At 40.5% G+C, this 21861-nt stretch overlaps 1 protein-coding gene across 7 annotated transcripts in view; it reads left to right on the forward strand.

Annotated features, from left to right (window-relative positions):
* Window positions 1–21861, forward strand: part of PDE8B (phosphodiesterase 8B) — a gene marked incomplete at its 5' end in the record, with an annotated part of 379999 nt that overhangs the window by 329955 nt on the left and 28183 nt on the right. For all 7 annotated transcript variants that reach the window (XM_081233022.1, XM_081233024.1, XM_081233025.1 and 4 more), the window contains 3 exons: window positions 16439–16481; window positions 20182–20259; window positions 21728–21804. In XM_081233022.1, the coding sequence (XP_081089148.1) occupies window positions 16439–16481; window positions 20182–20259; window positions 21728–21804 (198 nt within the window). The remainder of the gene's footprint in view (window positions 1–16438; window positions 16482–20181; window positions 20260–21727; window positions 21805–21861) is intronic.

Genomic DNA, 21861 nt, shown 5'->3' on the forward strand with positions numbered 1-21861 from the left:
AGACAAATGACTTGAACATATGATTCCAGGTTATTTAGCATCAAGTTTTGGAATGCCCTTAACTTACCTTTTAACCCCTCAGCATCACACCCTTTGTGAAATGCTATCTTGGCACTTTTGAACCAGCTTCCTGAGACTATCTGTTTTGTTTTCTGTCACATCCCCAGTGTCTAGAACATTACCTACACACATAGTACACGCTCAACACGGAGTGAATAAGTTCATTGTGACAGTACTTGTTTTTTGTCCCCTATTAGTAAATCCCTTGACAGCAGGGACTAGGTCCTAACCACCTTTGTCTCACAGGCCCAATAAATATTTCTTGAATTGAATTAGAAGATGAGGTATCAATTAGAGATGGCCTTTTTCTCCTGGGGGTGATTGTTCACAAAATGTAAGCAAAGATTCTAATGAGCAGCGTTTTCAGAACCTCAGCACACACAATGATAACACTGTTTTACAGTTCTGTACTCTCATTACTAATTTTTCCTTTGTGCTGTCCCACCTCTGGGTAGCTTTCAGAGGGCCTGATTTATTAAGCAAAGGTCCTGCTGATTGCTTCTATCTTATGCTAATCTCAGTGCAAGCGAAGTCTGGGTGTCATTAAGCAGTTTAATGCATCTCTGTTGAGTGCTGGGGTAACAGGAGTGAGAAAATGTTAGATCATTGCAGTTCCCTCATTCTCTTGACAAAGCCTAGCAGGCGTCTGAGTTTACACAATAGAACATTTAGCAAAAGTCAGTCATCCGTCATGGATAGTTCTTTGAGAGCAAGAAACTTTAAGCAAAATGCAATTTCTTTCATATAAGTTTATATATAAGTTTTATATATGTTTCTCTTTGTCACTGAGCAGTGAGGGGACACAGGCTAGAGAAATGATGGCATAGAAGTGAGAAACACAAATGTGCTGCTTATGTGTCTACCTTAAAGGAAATGATTTCTGTAAACTAAAATCAATCCTGAAATAGCAAGCAGTGCTGCATCCAGATTCTCAACAAACAGAATACATCTATGAAAGAGCAGGCTGAGGGAACCAGCATTATCCGGGCACCCACTATTTGCTAGGCCAGTGGTTCTCAAAGTAGGGCCACTAGATCAGCAGCCTCAGCCTTACAGAACTTGTTAGAAATGCAACTTCTCAGGCCCTGACCTACACCTACTGAAACAGAAATTATGGGGGCCCAGCACAGATGTGTGGTTTGTGTGTGTGTGTGTGTGTGTGTGTGTGTGTGTGTGTGTGTGTGATTTTTCTTCTTTTTTGGCTGCACCTCACGGCATGTGGGATTTTAGTTCTCCAACCAGGGATCAAACCCGTACCCCCTGCAGTGGAAGCACAGAGTCTTAACCACTGGACCGCCAGGGAAGTCCTAGCAGTGTGGTTTTAACCAGCCTTCTATGTGATTCTGACATAAAAGACCAGCCTGAGAGCTAGTAGGCTAGGCATTTTGTACACATTATTTCATTTAATCCTCTTAGATCCTAAAAAGTAGGCATTGGTCCCCATTTACCCATAAGGAAACTGAGACTCAGTGAAGTTCATAAGTTTACACAACTAAAAATGGAGATATCAGAAGATCTTTTGGCAATCCTATGATTTTTCAGCTTGAATCAGTGTTTCTCAAACTGTAATGTGTAATCAAATCACTTAGAGATTACATGTTAAAATGCAGATTCTGATTCAGAGTCTGGAGTGAGCCTGAGAGTGGGTGGAGTTAACAAGCTCCAGGTGTTGCCAGTGCTGCTGGTGCAGAGCATTCTGAGTGGGGAGGCATCAGGAATTGCAGCGTGGTCCCCAGACCTGCAGCCCTGGCCTCACCTGGGAACTTGTTAGAGATCCAATTCTAGGCAGAAGTTTGAGAATCACTATCATATTTCCATATTAGAAAACTCAGTATTTGCCAGGTATGAAGCAAAGTGGTGCTTACATGGTAGGTATTTGAAAGCAATTAAAAGAGAAGCTGGACAAGGGATAAAAGTTAAAACATCTAAGCCTGAATGGTCGCTTGCATTAAGTGTTTTCCCATGAGATAAGCATACAAAAATGATTATCACTGGGCTACATCATGAGAGTCCTTCTCTGTGTAAAGACTTTTGCAAGTGCATGTTGAATGTAGGGCCAGTGGACACTAGTAAGAGAAGTAAGAGAAATTTTGACCAAGGGATACCAGCCATATCTGAACACGCTAGATCGGAGATTGCACAAAAGGTTGTTTTAAGTTTTTCCAAGAAAATACCTAACAGCACAGGAGAGATTTATTTTCAGCAAATTAACAACAAAAAAAAAGCAGATTGAGATCCTTCTTTTTAATCTTGTGTAATCTTAAATATTCATATGCATTTTCATTTATATCAAACCAATGCATGTTGCTTTGATATAAGTAACATTTTAAATTACCATCAAGATAAAAGAGGAGAGATGATGTTATTTTGAGTCTGTTAGGCTCATAAAATTAACCAAAGTGAGGAGATCTGACACGGAGCATCAAGATTGGCATCCAGGCAACTTCTCCTCTGTCTTGGTGCTATAGTATTTTGAGAAACCAGACTCAGAGTACGTGAGCACAATGACAACAACTTGTCCGTGGCTTTGGGAGCTTATGTAAAGGTAACCATTGAGGACAGGGATCCAGAATGTTGCATGAGGAGTTTTCTTTCAGTGTTTGGAGAACACTGTTGGTGTTTGTTTGCTGTTTGGGAATTTTGAGAAGTGTATCTTCAAGTGGTTTTTGACAGTAGCGCAGATAGAAAGGATCTTTGATCTATGCGTCAGATATTCATACCTTCTGAGGAAATACTCATCAAAGTATCTTCAGTAAAGAAAGGTGATCAAAGAAATTCTGTATTAGACCACTCACACTATCATTTTCCTTGCATGTAAATGAAGGGAGGGTCTCGAATGACTCCAGTTCCCATAATCAAATTTCTCATCCAGCGTTCAAACTCCACTGCATTACTGAAGTCTTGTCATTATACATGAAAGCATTTAGTTTTGTCATGAAGTTGTTGGTCAAGAATGTTCACTCTTAAAGATCGCTTACGCTGATTATTTAAGAGAATAGTGCTTTTCTTCATCTTAACCAGGTTTTTACCCCTTTTCATCATATTGGGGGTGGGGAAGATGCAAAAAACAGGCAAACAATACAAAGCCACAGGTTGAAAACTCTGATCAAAGCCAGCACTCTTCTGTATAATCAAGAAATATTTCAAAGTCACTTATCATTCCTTTACAAACGTATGTATAGATATGAACCATCATTTTGTTTTTTAAATAATATCTACTGGGTTTTATCACTGCATTGATTACAATGAGAAACTTAACAAAGAATCTCTCAGAGGCGCAGCAGCTGGTTCAGGGACGAGGGTGCACTCAGGTGTTTGATAGCCTTGATTTCTCACCATCACACCAGCTCTTTTGCTTGTCATAGATGTGGCGCTCTCAGAGCACATGGATTGTTTTTTTTATCACTACTGTATTTGCTTTTTTTAAAAAAACACTCATTTTATGGAAAACTTCCTTATCAGTATTCTACCATGAAATGCTTTAGAGACATCCATATTAAGTATAATCAACAAAGACCAATATGATGGTCAAATCATTAACAACAGTGTTTTCACCACAAGCTATAAGGTAAAGAACCTGGTTAACCTCAGTCTCTTATGGACTCATATTTACTGAACTTCTATGTGCAAGTACTATGTTAGCACTCAGTATACAAAGGTAATCAAGTGAAACACAGCTCCTGCTAAAAGTAGGATTTACAGTTGGGAAGGATAACAAACAATCAAATAAGTACAAAGTTATGAACTGTAAAAAAAAATGCAATAAAGGAAAAGTCCATTGAGAACATATGACACTAGGACTTAACCTCATGAGGGACTGGGATAGGCAGGAAATACCTGGGAAGGCTTCCCTGAGAAACCACCGTTCAGCTAAGATCTGCAGGATAAATAGGCAAAAGGAAGAGAATGGGTTGGGAAGCTTTCTGGGCAAGAGTCACATGTGCAAAGGCTCTGAGGTAGTAAAGAACATAGAAAAATTAGAGGGATGGCAGTGTGGCCTGCAAGCTGAAAGCCCAGGACACAGTGGCAGGGGTCAGTGGTGCATCTGGGGAGCTGGCAGGGGCCAAGTTGAGCGCAGCCTCATAGCCAGGTTGTCAAATGGGGCTGACCCTGAGACCAATTGGGAAGTGTGAGTTTTAAGCAGGAGAATGACAGGATTAAATGTACAGTTTTGCAAGATTACACTCATTGAAAAGTTGAGAATGGATTAGGTTGCGAGGGTTATTGCTGAGGTTAGAGTTAGACGAGAGCTGATGGTAGCCTTGTACTCTGACAATGGAGAGAAATGGGTAATCCCAGAGGTATTTAGAAGTGAGATTTTACAGGATTTGATGATGGACAAGTCATGAGGATGAGAGAAAAGAAAGCATCACGGATGACCCCCAGGCTCACATACTGGGAACTTGGTGATTTTAATTACGACTGATGCCTCGTATGACTCTGTCATTCCGTGATGACAAAAGCAGATTCAGATATTTCTACCAAATGCTATTCACACTCTCCCAAGGTGATTCTGAAATGAATGTTGAAGGAGGAATCTAGTATTTATTTGCTTGTTAGCTTGTTATTGTTGTGATCCTGGCCTTGACTCATTATTTAACATCTTTATTGGAGTATAATTGCTTTACAATAGTGGTTAGTTTCTGCTTTATAACAAATTGAATCAGCTATATGTATACATATATCCCCATATCTCCTCCCTCTTGCGTCTCCCTCCCACCCTCCATATCCCACCTCTCTAGGTGGACACAAAGCACCGAGCTGATCTCCCTGTGCTGTGCGGCTGCTTCCCACTAGCTATCTATTTTACATTTGGTAGTGTATATATGTCCATGGCACTCTCTCACTACATCTCAGCTTCCCCTTCCCCCTCCCCGTGTCCTCAAGTCCATTCGCAACGTCTGCGTCTTTATTCCTGTCCTGCCCCTAGGTTCTTCAGAACCAATTTTTTTTTATTCCATTTATATGTGTTAGCATACGGTATTTGTTTTTCTCTTTCTGACTTACTTCACTCTGTATGACAGGCTCTAGGTCCGTCAACCTCACTACAAATAACTCAATTTCATTTCTTTTTATAACTGAGTAATATTCCATTGTATATATGTGCCACATCTTCTTTATCCATTCATCTGTCAATGGACACTTAGGTTGCTTCCATGTCCTGGCTATTGTAAATAGTGCTTCAGTGAACATTGTGGTACATGACTCTCTTTCAGTTATGGTTTTCTCACGGTATATGTCCAGTAGTGGGATTGTTGGGTCGTATAGTAGCTCTATTTTTAGTTTTTTAAGGAACCTCCATACGGTTCTCCATAGTGGCTGTATCAATTTACATTCCTACCAACAGTGCAAGAGGGTTCCCTTTTCTCCACACCCTCTCCAGCATTTATTGTTTGTAGATATTTTGATGATGGCCATTCTGACTGGTGTGAGGTGATACCTCATTGTAGTTTTGATTTGCATTTCTCTAATGATTAGTGATGTTGAGCATCCTTTCATGTGTTTGTTGGCAATCTGTATATCTTCTTCGGAGAAATGTCTATTTAGGTCTTCTGCCCATTTTTGGATTGGGTTGTTTTTTTGATATTGAGCTGCATGAGCTGCTTTTATATTTTGGAGATTATTCCTTTGTCAGTTGCTTCATTTGCAAATATTTTCTCCCATTCTGAGGGTTGTCTCTTCATCTTGTCTATGGTTTCCTTTGCTGTGCAAAAGCTTTTAAGTTTCATTAGGTCCCATTTGTTTATTTTTGATTTTATTTCCATTTCTCTAGGAGGTGGGTCAAAAAGAATCTTGCTGTGATTTATGTCGGAGTGTTCTGCCTATGTTTTCCTCTAAGAGTTTTACAGTGTGTGGCCTTACATTTAGGCCTTTAATCCATTTTGAGTTTATTTTTGTGTATGGTGTTAGGGAGTGTTCTAATTTCCTTCTTTTACATGTAGCTGTCCAGTTTTCCCAGCACCACTTATTGAAGAGGCTGTCTTTTCTCCATTGTATATTCTTGCCTCCTTTATCAAAGATAAGGTGAACATATGTGTGTAGGTTTCTCTCTGGGCTTTCTATCCTGGTCCATTGATCTATATTTCTGTTTTTGTGCCAGTACCAGACTGTCTTGATTACTGTCACTTTGTAGTATGGTCTGAAGTCAGGGAGCCTGATTCCTCCAGCTCCATTTTTCTTTCTCAAGATTGCTTTGGCTATTCGGGGTCTTTTGTGTTTCCATACAAATTGTGAAATTTTTTGTTCTACTTCTGTGAAAAATGCCATTGGTAGTTTGATGGGGATTACATTAAATCTGTAGATTGCTTTGGGTACTATAGTCATTTTCACAATGTTGATTCTTCCAATCCAAGAACATGGTATATCTCTCCATCTGTATTTATCATCTTTAATATCATTCGTCAGTGTCTTATAGTTTTCTGCATACAGGTCCTTTGTCTCCTTAGGTAGGTTTATTCCTAGGTATTTTATTCTTTTTTTTGCAATAGTAAATGGGAGTGTTTCCTTAATTTATCTTTCAGATTTTTCATCATTAATGTAGAGGAATGCAAGAGATTTCTGTGCATTAATTTTGTATCCTGCTATTTACCAAATTCATTGATTAGCTCTAGTAGTTTTCTGGTAGCGTCTTTAGGATTCTCTATGTATAGTATCATGTCATCTGCAAACAGTGACAGCTTTACTTCTTCTTTTCCGATTTGGATTTCTTTTATTTTTTTTACTTCTCTGATTGCCGTGGCTAAAACTTCCAATACTGTGTTGAATATTAGTGGTGAGAGTGGGCAACCTTGTCTTATTCCTGGTCTTAGTGGAAATGGTTTCTGTTTTTCACCATTGAGAATGATGTTGGCTGTGGGTTTGTCATATATGGCCTTTATTATGTTGTCGTTAGTTCCCTCTATGCCTACTTTCTGGAGGGTTGTTATCATAAATGGGTGTTGAAGTTTGTCGAAAGCTTTTTCTGCATCTATTGAGATGATCATATGGGTTTTATTCTTCAATTTGTTAGTATGGTGTATCACATTCATTGATTTGCATATAATGAAGAATCCTTGCATTCCTGGGATAAACCCCACTTGATCATGGTGTATGATCCTTTTAATGTGTTGTTGGATTCTGTTTGCTAGGATTTTGTTGAGGATTTTTACATCTATGTTCATCAGTGATATTGGCCTGTAGTTTTCTTTTTATTGAACATCTTTCTCTGGTTTTGTTATCAGGGTGATGGTGGCCTCGTAGAATGAGTTTGGGAGTGTTCCTCCCTCTGCTATATTTTGGAAGAGTTTGAGAAGGATAGGTGTTCACTCTTCTCTAAATGTTTGATAGAATTCGCCTGTGAAGCCATCTGGTCTGGGGCTTTTGTTTGCTGGAAGATTTTTAATCACAGTCTCAATTTCAGTGCTTGTGATTGGTCCGTTTATATTTTCTATTTCTTCTTGGTTCAGTCTCGAAATGTGCTTTTCTAAGAATTTGTCCATTGCTTCCAGGTGGTCCATTTTATTGGCATATAGTTGCTTGTAGTAATCTCTCATGATCCTTTGTATTTCTGCCATGTCAGTTGTTACTTCTGCTTTTTCATTTCTAATTCTATTGATTTGAGTCTTCTCCCTTTTTTTCTTGATGAGTCTGGCTAATGGTTTATCAATTTTGTTTATCTTCTCAAAGAACCAGCTTTTAGTTTTTTGATCTTTGCTATTGTTTCCTTCATTTCTTTTTCATTTATTTCTGATCTGATCTTTATGATTTCTTTCCTTCTGCTAACTTTGGGGGTTCTTTTGTTCTTGTTTCTCTAATTGCTTTAGGTGTAAGTTTAGGTCGTTTATTTGAGACATTTCTTGTTTCTTGAGGTAGGGTTGTATTGCTATAAACTTCCCCCTTAGAACTGCTTTTGCTGCATCCCATAGGTTTTGGGTCATTGTGTTTTCATTGTCATTTGTTTCTAGGTATTTTTTTATTTCCTCAGTGATCTCCTGCTTATTAAGTAGTGTATTGTTTAGCCTCCATGTGTTTGTATTTTTTACAGATTTTTTCCTGTACTTGATATCTAGTCTCATAGCATTGTGGTCGGAAAAGATACTTGATATGATTTCAATTTTCTTAAATTTACCAAGGCTTGATTTGTGACCCAGGATATGATCTATCCTGGAGAATGTTCCACGAGCACTTGAGAAGAAAGTGTATTCTGTTGTTTTTGCATGGAATGTCCTATAAATATCTATTAATTCCATCTTGTTTAATGTATCATTTAAAGCTTGTTTTTCCTTATTTATTTTCATTTTGGATGATCTGTCCATTGGTGAAAGTGGGGTGTTAAAATCTCATGCTATGATTGTGTTACTCTCGATTTCCCCTTTTATGGCTGTTAGCATTCGCCTTATTTATTGTGTGCTGCTATGTTGGGTGCATAAATATTTACAATTGTTATATCTTCTTCTTGGATTGATTCCCTTCATCATTATGTAGTGTCCTTCTTGTCTCTTGTAGCAGTCTTTATTTTAAAGTCTATTTTGTCTGATATGAGAATTGCTACTCCAGCTTGCTTTTGATTTCCATTTGCATGGAATATCTTTTTCCATCTCCTCACTTTCAGTTTGTATGTGTCCTGAGGTGTGAGGTGGGTCTCTTGTAGACAGCATACATACAGGTCTTGTTTTTGTATCCATTCAGCCAGTCTATGTCTTTTGGTTGGAGCACTTAATCCATTTACATTTAAGGTAGTTATCGATATGTGTATTCCTATTACCATTTTCTTATTTGTTTTGTGTTTGTTATTGTAGGTCTTTTCCTTCTCTTGTGTTTTCTGCCTAGAGATGTTCCTTTACCATTTGTTGTAAAGCTGGTTTGGTGCTGCTGAATTCTCTTAACTTTTGCTTGTCTGTAAAGGTTTTAATTTCTCCTCAAATCTGAATGAGGTCCTTGCTGGGTAGAGTAATCTTGGTTGTAGGTTTTTCCTTTCATCACTTTAAATATGTACTGCCACTCCCTTCTGGCTTGCAGAGTTTCTGCTGATTGATCAGCTGTTAACCTTATGGGGATTCTGTTGTATGTTATTTGTTGTTTTTCCCTTTCTGCTTTTAATATTTTTTCTTTGTATTTAATTTTTGATAGTTTGATTAATGTGTATCTTGCCATGTTTCTCCTTGGATTTATCTGGTATGGGACTCTCTGCACTTCCTGGACTTGATTAACTATTTCCTTTCCCATATTAGGGAAGTGTTCAACTATAATCCCTTCAAATATTTTCTCAGTCTGTTCCTTTTTCTCTTCTTCTTCTGGGACCCCTATAATTCGAATGTTGGTGCATTTAATGTTGTCCCAGAGGTCTGAGACTGTCCTCAATTCTTTTTTCTTTATTCTGCTCTGCAGTAGTTATTTCCTCTATTTTATCTTCCTGGTCACTTATCCGTTCTTCTGCCTCAGTTATTCTGCTATTGATTCCTTCTAGAGAATTTTTAATTTCATTTATTGTGCTGTTCATCATTGTTTGTTTGCTCTTTAGTTGTTCTAGGTCCTTGTTAAACGTTTCTTGTATCTTCTCTATTCTATTTCCAAGATTTTGGATCGTCTTTACTATCATTACTCTGAACTCTTTTTCAGGTAGACTGCCTATTTCCTCTTCATTTGTTTGGTCTGGTGGATTTTTACCTTGCTCCTTCATCTGCTCTGTGTTTCTCTGCTCATTTTGCTTATCTTACTGTGTTTGGGGTCTCATTTTCACAGGCTGCAGCTTTGTAGTTCCCGTTGTTTTTGGTGTCTGCCCCCAGTGGCTAACATTGGTTCAGTGGGGTGTATAGGCTTCCTGGTGGAGGGGACTAGTGCCTGTGTTCTGGTGGATGAGGCTGGATCTTGTCTTTCTGGTGGGCAGGACCACATCCGGTGGTGTGTTTTAGCGTGTCTGGGACCTTATTATGATTTTAGGCAGCCTCTCTGCTAATGGGTGGGGTTGTGTTCCTGTCTTGCTAGTTGTTTGACACAGAGTGTCCAGCACTGTAGCTTGCTGGTCGTTGAGTGGAGCTGGGTCTTAGCAAAGATATGGAGATCTCTGGGAGAGCTTTCGCTGCTTGATATAACGTGGAGCTGGGAGGTCTCTGGTGGACCAATGTCCTGAACTTGGCTCTCCCACCTTAGAGGCACAGGCCTGACACCTGGCTGGAGCACCAAGCTGCACAACTCAGAAGAAAAGGGAGAAAAAAAGAAAGAAAAGTAGAAAATAAAATAAAGTTATTAAAATAAAAATAATTATTAAAAATTAAAAAGTAATGAAAAATAGAAAAAGAAAACAACAAAAAGTGGACAGATGGAATCCTAGGACAAATGGGAAAAGCAAAGCTGTACATCAAAATCACACACAGAAGCATACACATACACCCTCAGAAAAAAAGAAAAAGGAAAAAAATATATATATCATTGCTCCCAAAGTCCACTGCCTCAATTTTGGGATGATTGGTTGTCTATTCAGGTATTCCAGAGATGCAGGTACATCAAGTTGATTGTGGAGATTTAATCCACTGCTCCTGAGGCTGCTGGGAGGGATTTCCCTTTCTCTTCTTTGTTTGCACAGATTCCGGGGTTCAGCTTTGGATTTGGCCCCGCCTCTGCGTGTAGGTCACCTGAGGGCATCTGTTCTTCGCTCAGACAGGACGGAGTTAAATCAGGAGCAGCTGATTCAGGGGCTATGGCTCACTCAGGCTGGGGGGAGGGATGGGTACGGATGAGGGGCGAGCCTGCGGTGGCAGAGGCCGGCATGACGTTGCACCAGCCTGAGGCGCACCGTGCGTTCTCCCAGGGAAGTTGCCCCTGGATCCCGGGACCCTGGTAGAGGCGGGCTGCACAGGGTCCCGGGAGGGGAGGTGTGGACAGTGACCTGTGCTCGCACACAGGCTTCTTGGTGGCGGCAGCAGCAGCCTCAGCATCTCATGCCCGTCTATGGGGTCCGCACTGATAGCCGCGGCTCGCGTCCGTCTCTGGAGCTCACTTTGGCGGTGCTCTGAATCCCCTCTCCTCGTGCACCAGGAAACAATGGTCTCTTGCCTCTTAGGCAGGTCCAGACTTTTTTCCCAGACTCCCTCCCGGCTAGCCGTGGCACACTAGCCCCCTTCAGGCTGTGTTCACACAGCCTACCCCAGTCTTCTCCCTGGGATGTGGCCTCCAAAGCCCGAGCCTCAGCTCTCAACCCCCACCCGCCCCGGCCGGTGAGCAGACAAGCCTCTCGGGCTGTTGAGTGCTGGTCGGCACCGATCCTCTGTGCAGGAATCTCTCCGCTTTGCCATCCGCACCCCTGTTGCTGTGCTCTCCTCTGTGAATCCAAAGCTTCCCCCTCCGCCACCCGCAGTCTCTGCCTGTGAAGGGGCTTCCTAGTGTGTGGAAACTTCCTCCTTCACAGCTCCCTCCCACTGGTGCAGGTCCCGTCCCTATTCTTTTGTCTCTGTTTTTTCTTTTTTCTTTTGCCCTACCCAGGTACGTGGGGAGTTTCTTGCCTTTTTGGGGGGTCTGAGGTCTTCTGCCAGCATTCAGTAGGTGTTCTGTAGGAGTTGTTCCACATGTAGATGTATTTCTGATGTATCTGTTGGGAGGAAGGTGATTTCCACGTCTTACTCTTCTGCCGTCTTGAAGGTCTCAAGATTTATATTATTCAAGTTTTATCCCGGTGGTCTGGAACCCAAACTGCAGTATCTTGAAGTTATGCCCTGCCCTACTGAGAGCCCCACATCCTCCTTCCCTTGTCACCTTGATTTTAGCTCAAGTCGCCCTTCACCTCGGATGCCAAAACTGTTCCTTGACTCATTTTAATTGCTAAAAAGTCTCATGATTTTTCATTTAAAAAGTTATTTCTGAGTTTTTCTCCTAGAAGAGATACCAGGATTTAGGTTCATTTGTAACTCCATAATTCACAAAATCAATCAATCAAATTATTAAAATCAATGTATTAAATAGTTGCCTAGGTAAATCTTATACTTCTAAGATTGATAGCTGCTGTCTACAATTCCTTAGTGATGGTTTGAAATGGAACATCATCCTCATGCCCAGGCTTGTGGTACAGAGTCCCAGGGACCATGACATGTCACTCAGCTTGCTCAATTTCAGGCTGTTCTCAATTTTCTTCATCTTATTTATTTTCACAAATTTTGAAATTGTTTCAGACTTCCAATTTTTAGCCATCAATCCATATCGTCAGTTGAACATTTAATTTTCTCAATATTTTATTATGAAATTTTTTAAACATAAAAGAGTTAGAAGAAGTGTAAGTAAATACACATGTACTCACCACCTAGGTTCTATAAGTAACATTTTGCTCAATCATCTATCCATCCATATATCTATCTGTCCCTCTATCCATCCCCCAATTCATCCATCAGTCCATCTTATTCTTTGATAGATTTCAAATTAAGTTGCAAACATCAGGACATTTCACCCCTTGGTACTTCGGCATGCATATTATTAATTAGAGTTTAATATTTGTTTGTGAGTTTTTTCATTTTTTAGGTAAAAGTTACATACAGTGAAATGTACAAATCCTAAGTATAACATTCCTTGAGTTTCAGCAAATGCATATGCCTCTGTATTGCAGACCCCATCAAGATTTCAAACCTTCCCAACCCAGACGTTCCCTCACACCCCTTCCCAGTTATCCCTGCCTCCACTCCCTTCCTTCCCATGCCCGGAGGAACACTGTTCTGACTTATGTAACCACAGAGTAGTTTTGCCTGTTCTAGAGCCTCATAAAGTGTCTCCTCTTTTGTGTTGGGTTCTTTCATTCATCATCAGTGTTTTGAGATTCATTCATGTTGTATGTATCAGTATTTTTTTCTTTTTTCTTTTTATTTCTACCGCAGTTTATTTCTCTTGTTGATGGACTTCTGGGCTGTTTTCAGTTTGGGACTCCTTTGCACATTCTTAGACAAGTGTTTTTTGTGAATATATGCTTTCATTCATCTTGGGTAGATGCTCGGGAGTAGAGCTGAATACGGAGGAGTTGGGTCATAGGGTAGGCGTAGGCTTAATTTGATAAGAAACTACCAGACCTTCTTCAGAGTGGCTGCACCACTTTATACACCCTCCAACATGTGAGAGTTCCACTTGTTCCACATACTTGACAGAATTTCTTTCTTAGACATTCTGGTGGATGTGTAAAGAAAATATCATTTTAAAATGATTATTCTTTAAGAGGAAAACAATCAAGTGACCCTGAAATCACACATACACGCACGTGTACACACACACCCCCAGAATTCGTAGCGCTTTTGAGCCAAGCATAATCAGGTATCTATCTGTACACAAAGCATTTAGCACAAGGACAGTAACACTTGTGGGAACCTATAGTATTTTAAGGAATTAAAAGATGGGAATTATGATTTTTTTCCCCCAAAAACAGGCTGTAAGCTTCCAAGGCCTTGCTAAGAAATTGCAGCTTTGAGCCCTGGCAAGAGTGGCACAGGCAAGGCCAGCAGTATTCACATTGCAGAACCTTAGTGCTGAAGCCTGGGGGACACATGATACCAGAATTCTTAGTCACTACTGTATGCATTTCCATTACAAAAGGGAAAACAAAAACACTACACTCTGGAGAGATTGGCTGACATGTAACCATTGAATTACGATTTCTTTTCTTTGCTTTAGCATGCATGTGACAAAACCTATCGATAGCAGAGATTGAAACCCTCCCCAAAATTACAAAGGAAATTGTATTCAGACAGATGCCCTTCACTGAACCCAGGGATATTGTCCTCAGACCCCAGTTTAACACGCTTGCACCGGGGCTTCCCTTCTGGGGCCTGAGCAACGTGACAAAGAGAAGTGGTTTTAGTTGGAGAGAGCCGGGTTTGAAATTGGGATCTGCTGCGTGCTGGCTGTGTGGTTCAGACAAGCCCCTCAACTTCTCGAAACCTCAGCTTCTGCATCTGTCAGAAGGAATGACAACCTTTCCTCCTTTCGAGGGTGCCGTAATGACTAGACTGTAAATGTAGAGCAAACATGTCAGAGACGGCTGCTTTGGTCACAGGAGAAGTGGTTCCTCCTTTCTTCCTGCCCACAGGCCGCTCCTGGCTGCCCACCAGAGTGCCAAACTACAGGACCACTCATTCTCTGTATTTCCTCAGTGAGCCTGACTTGAGAATTATGAGGAAATAATTTTGTTTTTTGTTTTTTGTTTTTTTTGCGATACACGGGCCTCTCACTGCTGTGGCCTCTCCCATTGTGGAGCACAGGCCCCGGACGCACAGGCTCAGCGGCCATGGCTCACGGGCCCAGCCGCTCCGCGGCATGTGGGATCTTCCCGGACCGGGGCACGAACCCGTGTCCCCTGCATCGGCAGGCGGACTCTCAACCACTGCACCACCAGGGAAGCCCTGAGGAAAAATTTTAATAGAAGCATTCATACCAAGTTATAAATGATGGGTGGGTTTAGCCTTCCAAGAAGAAAATTGTAATTCTAAAAGAATTGTTTTCATTCAAATGAATCTTTGGTTGTAAAAGGAGGTATTTGGGAGAGGCAGGAAGATAACCTGAGTTGGAAGTTTCAGTAAAAACCTAGCACTGCTGGGGTGTGATGGGCAAACTGTCTTCAGGCATTGCTCTTACCACAGAGGATTGTGAAGGGAATTATGACCTGACACAGCCCTGCAGAACCTCTGTGTGCAAAGCAAGTGGTGATTGGTTGTTTGAGGAGTACTTCCAGTTTCTTCTGCTGTTCATAATGAAGAGCCCATCAGAGACAGATGAGCCAATTTAGGGGCACAGGTTTATGGGGATGCAGCATGCTCAGCTCAGAAATCGCTGAATGCAACATCCTGTGTGGAGAAAGCCCAGAGCCACCTCAGCAGACGGACCCGGTACCTCTCCTCTCCCCTCCTCCCTGTCCCCGCTTCTCCCTTCAGGGGCAGGTGCACATTTCCGTCCCAAAGGCAGGGTTGAACTGTGCATCTACTGGACCTTGGGCTTCATCTAGTTCCATCGAGACTTGATGGAACACAAAGCCTACACTGACCTCCCAGGAGGCCCACAGTTCAATCAGCTGGCCTGCAGAAGTCAACAAAAGACAAGAAAGTGGCTTTCTGTGTAATCTGGGGAGCCATGGGACTTTGTTCTTAAAGGAGAGATGTATTGTGATTCAAAGAGAAGAGCTAAGCATTTAAAGATCACTTGCTTTTGAGCTAAAGCTGACTGAGAAAAAGTTGTATTCATTTGGTTATCAGAAATTCATACTGCACTCAGTAGCTTGGTAGCAAATGATCTTTATTTGTAAAGGAAAAACATAAAACAGTTGTTCACAGAAGAAATAAAAAGTTCCCATAATTATGGGATAAATAAGCCACAGCCCTTAGTCACATATAAGACCAAGATCTCACACAGGCTGGCCATGTAATTTTTTCTGTAATTATGTGGAATGAACTGTGCAGAATAATTCATACAAAACCCCTATTTTAACGCTTCAGTTTTACATGATTATTTTTCAGTGGTTCAGTCAAGCTGGAACATTTTACTGTACCTGAAATATATGGGACTTCTGGCTGTTACAGCTGATGTTGCTAAACCATACTAATCTTCCCCCATAAACAGTCCTACATACTCATCTGTCTTGTTTTTCAGGTTAACTTATTCCATTCATTCAGTGCTTACAAATGTGTGATGGTTTGAGAAACTGGAAGTAGGTGGATTTAGCAGCAAAGCAGCATGATTATAATCATGATAAAGCTAGGTGTGCCCCAGTAAGTGTCTTAGTTATAAACACCAGAAGTGCAGAACCCCCAAAGAAAGCATATTTATTATTTCTAATGTTAATAACTTCACTAAACATTTGATAGATATGTACTGAGCATTAGCACAAAAAAATTGATACTGAGAAAGAACTAGGTGCAAAATTGAATCTAAAGTTCAGACTTTATGAAGAAGCATTTAGTAAATTGTCTATAATTGAAGTGCATTTGAAGAGCTTTTGGGGAAGGTTTTTTAATATCCTAGGCTTAAATTCAGATTGCTTTTATATTACAGGAAAAATGTATAACATGTCTGAAATATTAACAGAGTACATATAAAAATCTTAAATTTTGTTTTAAATTCTGTTTTTTCTTTTGTCTTTCTGCATTTCTGCAGACTGTCAAAATAACAGCTGACTGGAGATCTAGACGTCTTGCTTAGAAAGTGTATCCCTTGGGTATCTCCCTGCTGTCAGGCTCAGGCATTCTCTAAGTGTCTGGATGTAACAGAGAATTTCTAGTATTATCAGCTGGTGTCCATCTTTCATCTGTTCATATTATCTGTGCAACTTCTTGTTTTCTTGAATTTTTCAGAGTTTTTAATGAAATTGTTTGGTTGGAAATGTAACTAATACCATATTTAAAATCTCTTTTTCTTGCTTTACCAAACTTCTGAACAACTTTAGATTCACAAGGTTCATCGTGACTCAGGAGATAATTCTCAAACAGGTGAGAATACTTCAATTTCACTCTTACATACTCAGGTGGAATTTGTGGGTTCAAGTCTATGAATCACTCTGAAGAAGTCTGGACTGACAGTCACCACCCCAGAACCTGGGTTGCTGATATCTGAGTGCTGATACTGAAAGGTCTGAGAGCGAGGTTAAAAGCAGGATCCCTTAAAAAGCTTTGAATCTTCATTCATGGCAACCTTTTCTACTGAATGCCTTCCTCATCCTGGTTTCTTTTGCTGACTAGAAACCATGGAGAGCAAGATAAACTCAAAATAGAGAGTGGCCCAAAAGTCCAGGGGACACACATTATTATACCATAGTTAGTCTTCCCTTTCTTTGTAGCAGTCAGTGACTACATACAATTAGAAAATGTGAATGGGCCCTTGCCAGGCAGTCAGGAGCAGCAAATCACCATTTCAGCTGCCCACATCCTCACATCATACCTTGAGCAAGACTCTCACTGTCTGACTCTTGGTTTCCTCTGCCATAAAAAGAGGAGGCTGAACCTAATGACTTCTACATTTGAAAGGTCTAGAATTCTTTGATTAGAGGGGAAAATCAGTCTGCTACCAAAGACTTAAAATTCTCGTTCCTGCACACACACCACACATTCTCTCCCTTGTTGGTGGCTTTCCCAGCCACTGAGGCATAAAGTTGGACCCTGGGCTACTTAGTGCCTTTCCTGGATTCTAAAATGGACCATATTTTCACCTACTCAGAAAGATTTCATTTGATCTTTCTGAGCTTCAGTTTCTTCATTTGTAAGATGAATTAACAATGCCTATGGGAATTAAAGGAGAAAATGTATATAATGTCTAGCAGTACCTGGCGTTTAACTGTTTGGTATCCTTCTCCCCTTCCCTCCACACTTTTTCTCTCTCTCTTTCACAGATGTTTTAGTTTATTTCTTTAACCCAGTGAGAGTATTATTTTCACTTACTTACGAGCTTCTGAGTGTCAAAAACTGTTATAAGCATTTTCATATCCTTTACAGTGCCCAGTATTGCCTTGCACATAATAGACACTCAATAAATACAGAACATTGATTAACTGAAACTCTCCCATCTTGGAAAGCATAAGTTCCACCATTTATTAACTCTTGGACGTTAAGCAGTCCACATAATCTCTCCAAGTTTAAATTTCTTCATCAGTAAAATGGGGATTGCACTATGTAGCTTTCAGAATTGTAATGATTATGTAAGATAATTACTATATTTAAAATAAATAGTAAAGCACAATGTCTGGTGCATAGTAGGTGCTCAGTAAGTGGTAGCTATTTTTTTTTAAATTGATGACACTGTATCCTTTTTTGCCATTGAGTACAGCTATTTGAATCTCTCTTATCCTTCTTCTCTCTGGTTTTAAAGTTCATTCCACAACATCTTTTGAGAGAATGAATAAATGAATTCTTTGATTTAAATGGCCTTTATTGAATAAATAATTTCCCCAAACTTTTAGTCTTTTCTGTTCCTATAGATTTTCTTAATTTTAGCTGAGATGAAAGTCAGAAAGAATAAGCATTATCCATCTTTGAATAATTATTTCTAGTGAATGATTTAGAACTCAACCAGCCAGCCCTGGGCTATAGCCTCCCTAGTTTAGTTTTATTTGGAAACTACATTTTGAGGAATTCTTGTGCTCTTTAATCCTGAATTTAATCTTAAATATTTAATAAGTTAGATTTAATTTGTTATCTGGTAAACAACTGTTAGGAATGTGTATGATTATTACATTCCTAAATGTAATAGACTAAATCCAATGTCTTGCAAATGATCACTATTAGTTCCTCAGGGTTTGAAAGATGTAATATGATCTTAACAATATAATTTTATAGGTATCTTATAAAGAAATACTGAAACTCAAATCCAGGGCTAGGAAAATTATTAAGGCAGGGTCTGAAAGAAAATTAGGCAAAGGGGTAGTAAAATAGTTTAAGTTAGGTGATTTAAGACAAGGTCTTATGGCTGGCTGTGTTGTTCAGATTAACTTTATAATAGTTCTGCCTTCCACTTTATGCTGTATAAATATAATTCGTTTCGTTACTGATTTAACCTTTTTAAAATTGAATCAGATGTTTAATGACATTAAATGGTTAAAAAGGTGATCTAGAGAAATACCTAAGACATATTATAAAGTGATAGCAAGTAGTAGAATAATATTATAACATGATCCCCCGTTTGCTTAAAAAGAGGGTATACATGCAGATGAACAAATGTAATTAATAATAATAGGGAAACATGAACTTTATATTTACTATGTAGCAGGCACTAAGTGCTATCTATGAATTAACTTATTTACATCTCACAACAGCCTATGAATGAGATGCTATAACTATCCCCACTTTGCAGGTGTAGATACTGAGACACAGAGAAGGAACATTCCCAAAGTTACACAGCTATTAGATGGCATAGTGGAGATTGGAGTTTTGGCAATTTGGCTCTGGAACTGGTTCTCTTAATTACTATGCTCTCTTGCACTTTTTTTGGTGTCAGTAGACAATTCTTTAAAAAGCATTGCATATTTGTTTCTCTCTTGGAATATGATCATTTATCAGTGTCTAAGAAAAGCACCCCCCCCCTGCTGAAACCTGCACATCTGCCTCCTTTCTGCACACTGAGGAGAAATTCTGTGTTATGGTTAAGTTTCTCTCCTTGCTCATGGGTTACTCCTACAAAAAGCAAATACCCTGAAACTGCATTTTTCTGAAGCCACCTCTGCTGCCCTGACATTTTTATCCTTTGGTCCTCACTGGTAGCATGCACCGCTTGATTAGATCTCACATTAATGTGCCAGCACATTTTGAGCACTAAATTCAAAGTCTGCAAATACTTACACAGATTTTTTAAGTGCTTTTTTTCCCTCAGAAAACAAGGACAAAAGTGAGAGTTAAATTGTTGGAATTTGTTGAGATTAGAAAACTGCTTTTTCTTCTCTTCATTCCTGGGATCAACAGTCTGCATCATTTGATGAAATCATATCCTCAGGAGAACCTAGAAAACCATCAAGAGGTCTGACTTTACAGGGGGGCCTAAAATTGGTCCAAATTAGTTTCTCAAATAAACTCTACTCTCTGTGGATTTGACTAGTATTTTATTTCCTCAAATATCCCCATAAAAGCCTTCCCCACCCATTGAAATGTATTGTCCTTCATGTCAAAATGAACCCCTCAAAATTTCCAAGGTTTTTTTTTTTTTTTGCGGTACACGGGCCTCTCATGTTGTGGCCTCTACCGTTGCGGAGCACAGGCGGAGCACAGGCTCAGCGGCCATGGCTCACGGGCCCAGCCGCTCTGCGGCATGTGGGATCTTCCTGGACCAGGGTACGAACCAGTGTCCCCTGCATCGGCAGGCGGACTCTCCAGCACTGCACCACCAGGGAAGCCCTCCCCCAAGTTTTAATGTTTATTTTCAAGGAGATATTTATTAATGGAACTAAGTAACCCTTAATAATAAACCCATTACAAGGTAATGTGGTACCACAAGGAAAAGATGTCATTTTACAATTAATATGACTGATAATTCTGTGTGTGTTGATGATTTGAAGAGACAGTGGCTCACTATTTCTTAAAAATATTTTACAGTGCTTAAAAAGTAACCTCGTTTTCTTTGGGGAATGAGGGAAAAAATATGTCTAAACTTTGCCTGTGAATAAGCTTGAAAACTAATCACTCTCCATTACTAATCTGAAATCCTTAGAGTCTCATTCATTCAGACACAAGAACAGGAGGAAAGAGTCCATTGATGTGAAATCAATATCATCTCGAGGCAGTGATGGTAAGTTTTTCACATTTCCTTGACTTTAAAGTGTAGAAAATGACACAGGAATATATTTAAGAATTCCTCAGCATATAAACAAAACTCCAAGGAATAGGATTACAACTAAACTGGCTTTTTTCCTGTAGATGGAAAAATTTTTAGGCCTTTTTATTCTTTTTTTTTACTTTTTATAGTCTTTGCCTTCTCTGGGAAATGACTCCATGCTTGTTCCTTTATGGACTAACGTGTGTTAGGCCACATAACCACTAGAGCAGCTCAGTTTCAATAGCTAGGTCACTCTTGGCTGCTATCCTTCAGGTCACAATGTGAAACCTGAGCCTGAGGGAAGTGGCTGAACTAGCAAGGACCAAAGACTCTAGGGATAAGGTGTATAATTCACAGAGGAAGATGGATAGACTACAAGGTATGCAAGGGATTGGGACCAAGAACGTGAAGGAAGAAAAGGGACTGAATTTTTCCCGATGGGTTGAGGGTGTAGATAGATGAAGAGGGTATCCATTTTAGAGGATCATGGATGAGGGCATTTCAACTGGATTAGTTCAGTTTTCAGAATGGAGTTTGAGATGGATCATCCATTATCTCTCCAGAGCATGGGAGAAGTGAAGGCTGAAGAGTATAGCAGGGCAGCAATGGTGGCTGCTCTGGCAGTGGAGATGGCTACAAAGATGGCTGACCGGCAGGCAGGCTCTGCTGACATCGGCTACGTTAAGTTATCAGATCTATAACATGCGAGTTCTGTTCCCTCCTGCCTGCCTCTCAGGGAGGGGTAGGAAGATCTGATGAGAACAATGCTTTTAAAATAAAGCTTCTACCTTTTGGATTTTGAACCACATGTAAAGATAGGACATTTTAGATGGAGAGGATAATGGGTGAAGGAATTTCAACGGGATAAGCTCAGTTTTTACAGATGAGAGCTAGACCCACCGTGGGCTCCTGGTGCTAAGAACCTAAAGTCTTAGGAGTGCCTGGAGTGCCTGGCCCTAACTCAGACTGAGAGGGGCTCATTCTTCTGCCCACCCCACCCTGGCCACGGATCGTGCCTCCCCTCCTACACTGCAGTCATCCAGTTACCCGGCCTGTGGCTGAGGACTGAAAGTGACGGAACTGCCCAAGTTGGGCCTTAGTGACTTACGGGAAAGTAACTCCTGGGGGATCATTAGGCTGTTGGGATGAGGCCTCCGGATCCCATCAACCTTCTCTGAAATCCCCGTGGACCTGAGACTCATAAAGCCTTCCTGTCATCAATGTTCCAGGCCAGACCACCCTTTCCAGTCCTTGGCAAGTAGTGGCTGAGCTCTCAGCCTTTTAGGACTAAGAGATGGGTGAATTCATTGCTTTATGGGGAGCAGTGGAGGACAGTAGTCCTGTGGAAATCAGGCCCCCAAGTCCGTGCAGGGTTCCTTTGCTGCACTTAAGCGCAGCTGAGCCACCAGAACCAGATATAACTTTCTTGACTTCTCTCCAGCACCAAGCCTACAGAATCGTCGCTATCCATCCATGGCAAGGATCCATTCCATGACCATCGAGGCTCCCATCACAAAGGTGAGTAGCAGCTGCTGCCCCTACTCTGCAATCAGGGCCACTGAACACTAGGCTATA

Source organism: Mesoplodon bidens, assembly GCF_964165515.1.
Source record: "Mesoplodon bidens genome assembly, chromosome: 4".
In the NCBI taxonomy this organism is placed as follows: Eukaryota; Metazoa; Chordata; class Mammalia; order Artiodactyla; family Ziphiidae; genus Mesoplodon; species Mesoplodon bidens.